This window comes from Octopus bimaculoides, chromosome 18 (assembly GCF_046866305.1).
Source record: "Octopus bimaculoides isolate indiv1 chromosome 18, ASM4686630v1, whole genome shotgun sequence".
NCBI classification, from domain to species: Eukaryota; Metazoa; Mollusca; class Cephalopoda; order Octopoda; family Octopodidae; genus Octopus; species Octopus bimaculoides.
Window position 1 is genome coordinate 49904881 of NC_142945.1, and position 2500 is coordinate 49907380.

Sequence of the window (2500 nt, forward strand, 5' to 3'; positions counted from 1 at the left end):
TTTTCCCCTTTAGGTGTCAGTCAAATATTCCTGTCCATGAAATCCAGTAATCGTTTGCTACAAATCTGCTAACCTTGTGGTTCAAATATACATCATTATCACCAGATATTGAATATTTATCAAAAGTATCCAGCGATTTTTTTTCTAGGACTAGATTGCAATTTCTTATTTGAATTTTACATCTGTTAATACATAATCTAAAGTTGTCACCACTTGAAGCAAGAATCATGAACTGGAGATATTCTCAGGAAAAAGTAATGGTATGTATTATCCTTCAAGCATTTTGTTACAAAACAAAAGCGTCCCACTGCAATGTTGGTGGTTTGTTGTCGTGCTTTTACTTTCACTGTATTCAAATTGTTTTACAGAGAATGTATGCAGTGAACGATGTTTTAGCAAACCTAATGCGCCTACTGTAATAGGAATTGTTCTGGTTTTAGGATCCACGTTCCAGTTACCTCTATTTACACATCTTTGTATTTTGCTACTACATTCTGAGTTCAAATTCCAGTGAGGTCGACATTGCCTTTCATCCTTTTGGAATCGATACATCAAGTATCGATAAATTGATTTATCGATCTAGTACCAGTTACACACTGCTTTGGATGAAATCGACTAGACCCTTACTCCAAAATCACTGCCCTTGTAGCAAAATTTGAAAACCATATTATTATTATTATTATTATTATTATTATTATTATTATTATTATTATTATTGCATTTTTTACTTCTACATATACTGACGTTTAATTATCTGTGTAAAATGAGAGGAATCCTTTAAGCGCAACAAACCTTTACCTGTAATAATATCCCTTTAAACTATTGCGTTCCTCTAAAATGAATCAATAGCCACTTATAAGGATATTATTTCAGGTATGGCCTCCGTATTTCCGTTCAGGCATTTGTTTGAAATCGATTATATTCTAAAGACTGCTCTCTATAACAATTATATTAGTATCCTAGAAAATGCCCTTGTGGGTGTTCCTTGAAATTGCGGAAAATACTGCCACTCGACTGCTTTTAAGACCGTCTTATAAATGATTATTAGCTTTTAAATAATATGTCAGAAGTTTCAAAGGACGAACGGTCTGCATTGTTTTGATGCAACGTTTCGTAAAATAGAAAGGGTAATTTCAGGTGGGAAAAATGATGAAGATACGGTATATCTCAAATTTTTGAACTGTTAACAAAGTCTTAATTCTTTTATTACAGTTTTTAGTTGGAAACTCCAGCCAACGCAATCAGGTACGTAACATCGTCTTAACAGTAGAGCACCAACAATATCTTTGTTACTATAATATCAAGGTTAAGAGATTTGTTCAGATCTAGTAGAGTGAGAATAATAGTGTAGCAATGATACATAATTGTTACTCAAAAAGCTTCGTTGAATTTTTATCGGTTAGATCGACTCCGACGCTTCCTTTTGGATAGCAGAAGCATCATATTACAGAAGGCTATTAATATTTGTTATTGTACATGCTTTAAACTAATATTAATTTAATCAATTAATATAGTGATATCGTCATGCAGCATAAGGCAGCGATCTGGCCGAATCGTTAGCATACCAGGCGAAATACTTAACCGTAATTCCTCTGTCTTTACGTTCTGAGTTCAAATTCAACCGAGGTCGAATTTGCCTTTCGTTCTTTTGGGGTCGACAAATTAAGAACCAGTTGAGTACTGGGATCGATCCAATCGACTGGCACCCTCTCGCCGAATTCTGGGCCTTGTGCTTAGAGCAGAAATGAATCGTTAGCACGCCGGCCGAAATGCTAAGCGGTGTTTCGTCTGTCTTTACGTTTTGAGTTCATATTCCGCCGAGGTCGACTTTTCCTTTCATACTATCGCGTTCGATAAATAAAGTACCAGTTGCGTACTGAGGTTTGTCTAATCCACTGGACCCCTTCCCCCCAAATTTCAGGCCTTGTGCCTATAGTAGAAAGCATTATTTATTATACGTAGCATATCATTGTTTTACAAATTCGTTTTGGGTTATAGTATAAATTCATTGACTAATTCTAAATACTACAATTAAACTGGTGAAAAACAAAACAAACAATACTACGCAAAGCAATATGGCGATCCTACCGTAATACTAATAAAGATGTAGACGTTTCAATGACATCTTAGATATCTCTACTATACTCATACCTAACCAAAGATAATCATTTTGTAAATCTAAACCGATTATCAATGCTCAATTATAGTTAGGGAAAATCAAAAACACACATACTTCAAGTACCCATATAAAAATTTGTATAAAAATTGTATCTCTATCTATCTCTTATCTTAACAGGTGGTGTTCCAGTCTGTATTGTTCTCTGTTGCAGCAGCTATAAGACTAATACAAATTTCAATAAATCTGATGTTAATCTAATTGTATGTCTGTCCCAAATTTTATTGACCCATTACATTCTAATTTTGCAGCAAGTTACTGAATACATGTAATTACATAAATGATTTTACATTATTTACATTATATATATATATATATATACAT

General features: G+C 33.7%; 1 protein-coding gene across 2 annotated transcripts in view; it reads left to right on the top strand.

Moving 5' to 3' along the window:
• Window positions 1-2382, top strand: part of LOC128249821 (uncharacterized) — a 7026-nt gene extending 4644 nt beyond the window's left edge. For both annotated transcript variants that reach the window (XM_089366175.1, XM_052974363.1), the window contains 2 exons: window positions 1213-1245; window positions 2297-2382. In XM_089366175.1, the coding sequence (XP_089222301.1) occupies window positions 1213-1245; window positions 2297-2377 (114 nt within the window). In that variant the 3' untranslated portion in view covers window positions 2378-2382. The remainder of the gene's footprint in view (window positions 1-1212; window positions 1246-2296) is intronic.
• The last annotated feature ends 118 nt before the right edge of the window (window positions 2383-2500 follow it).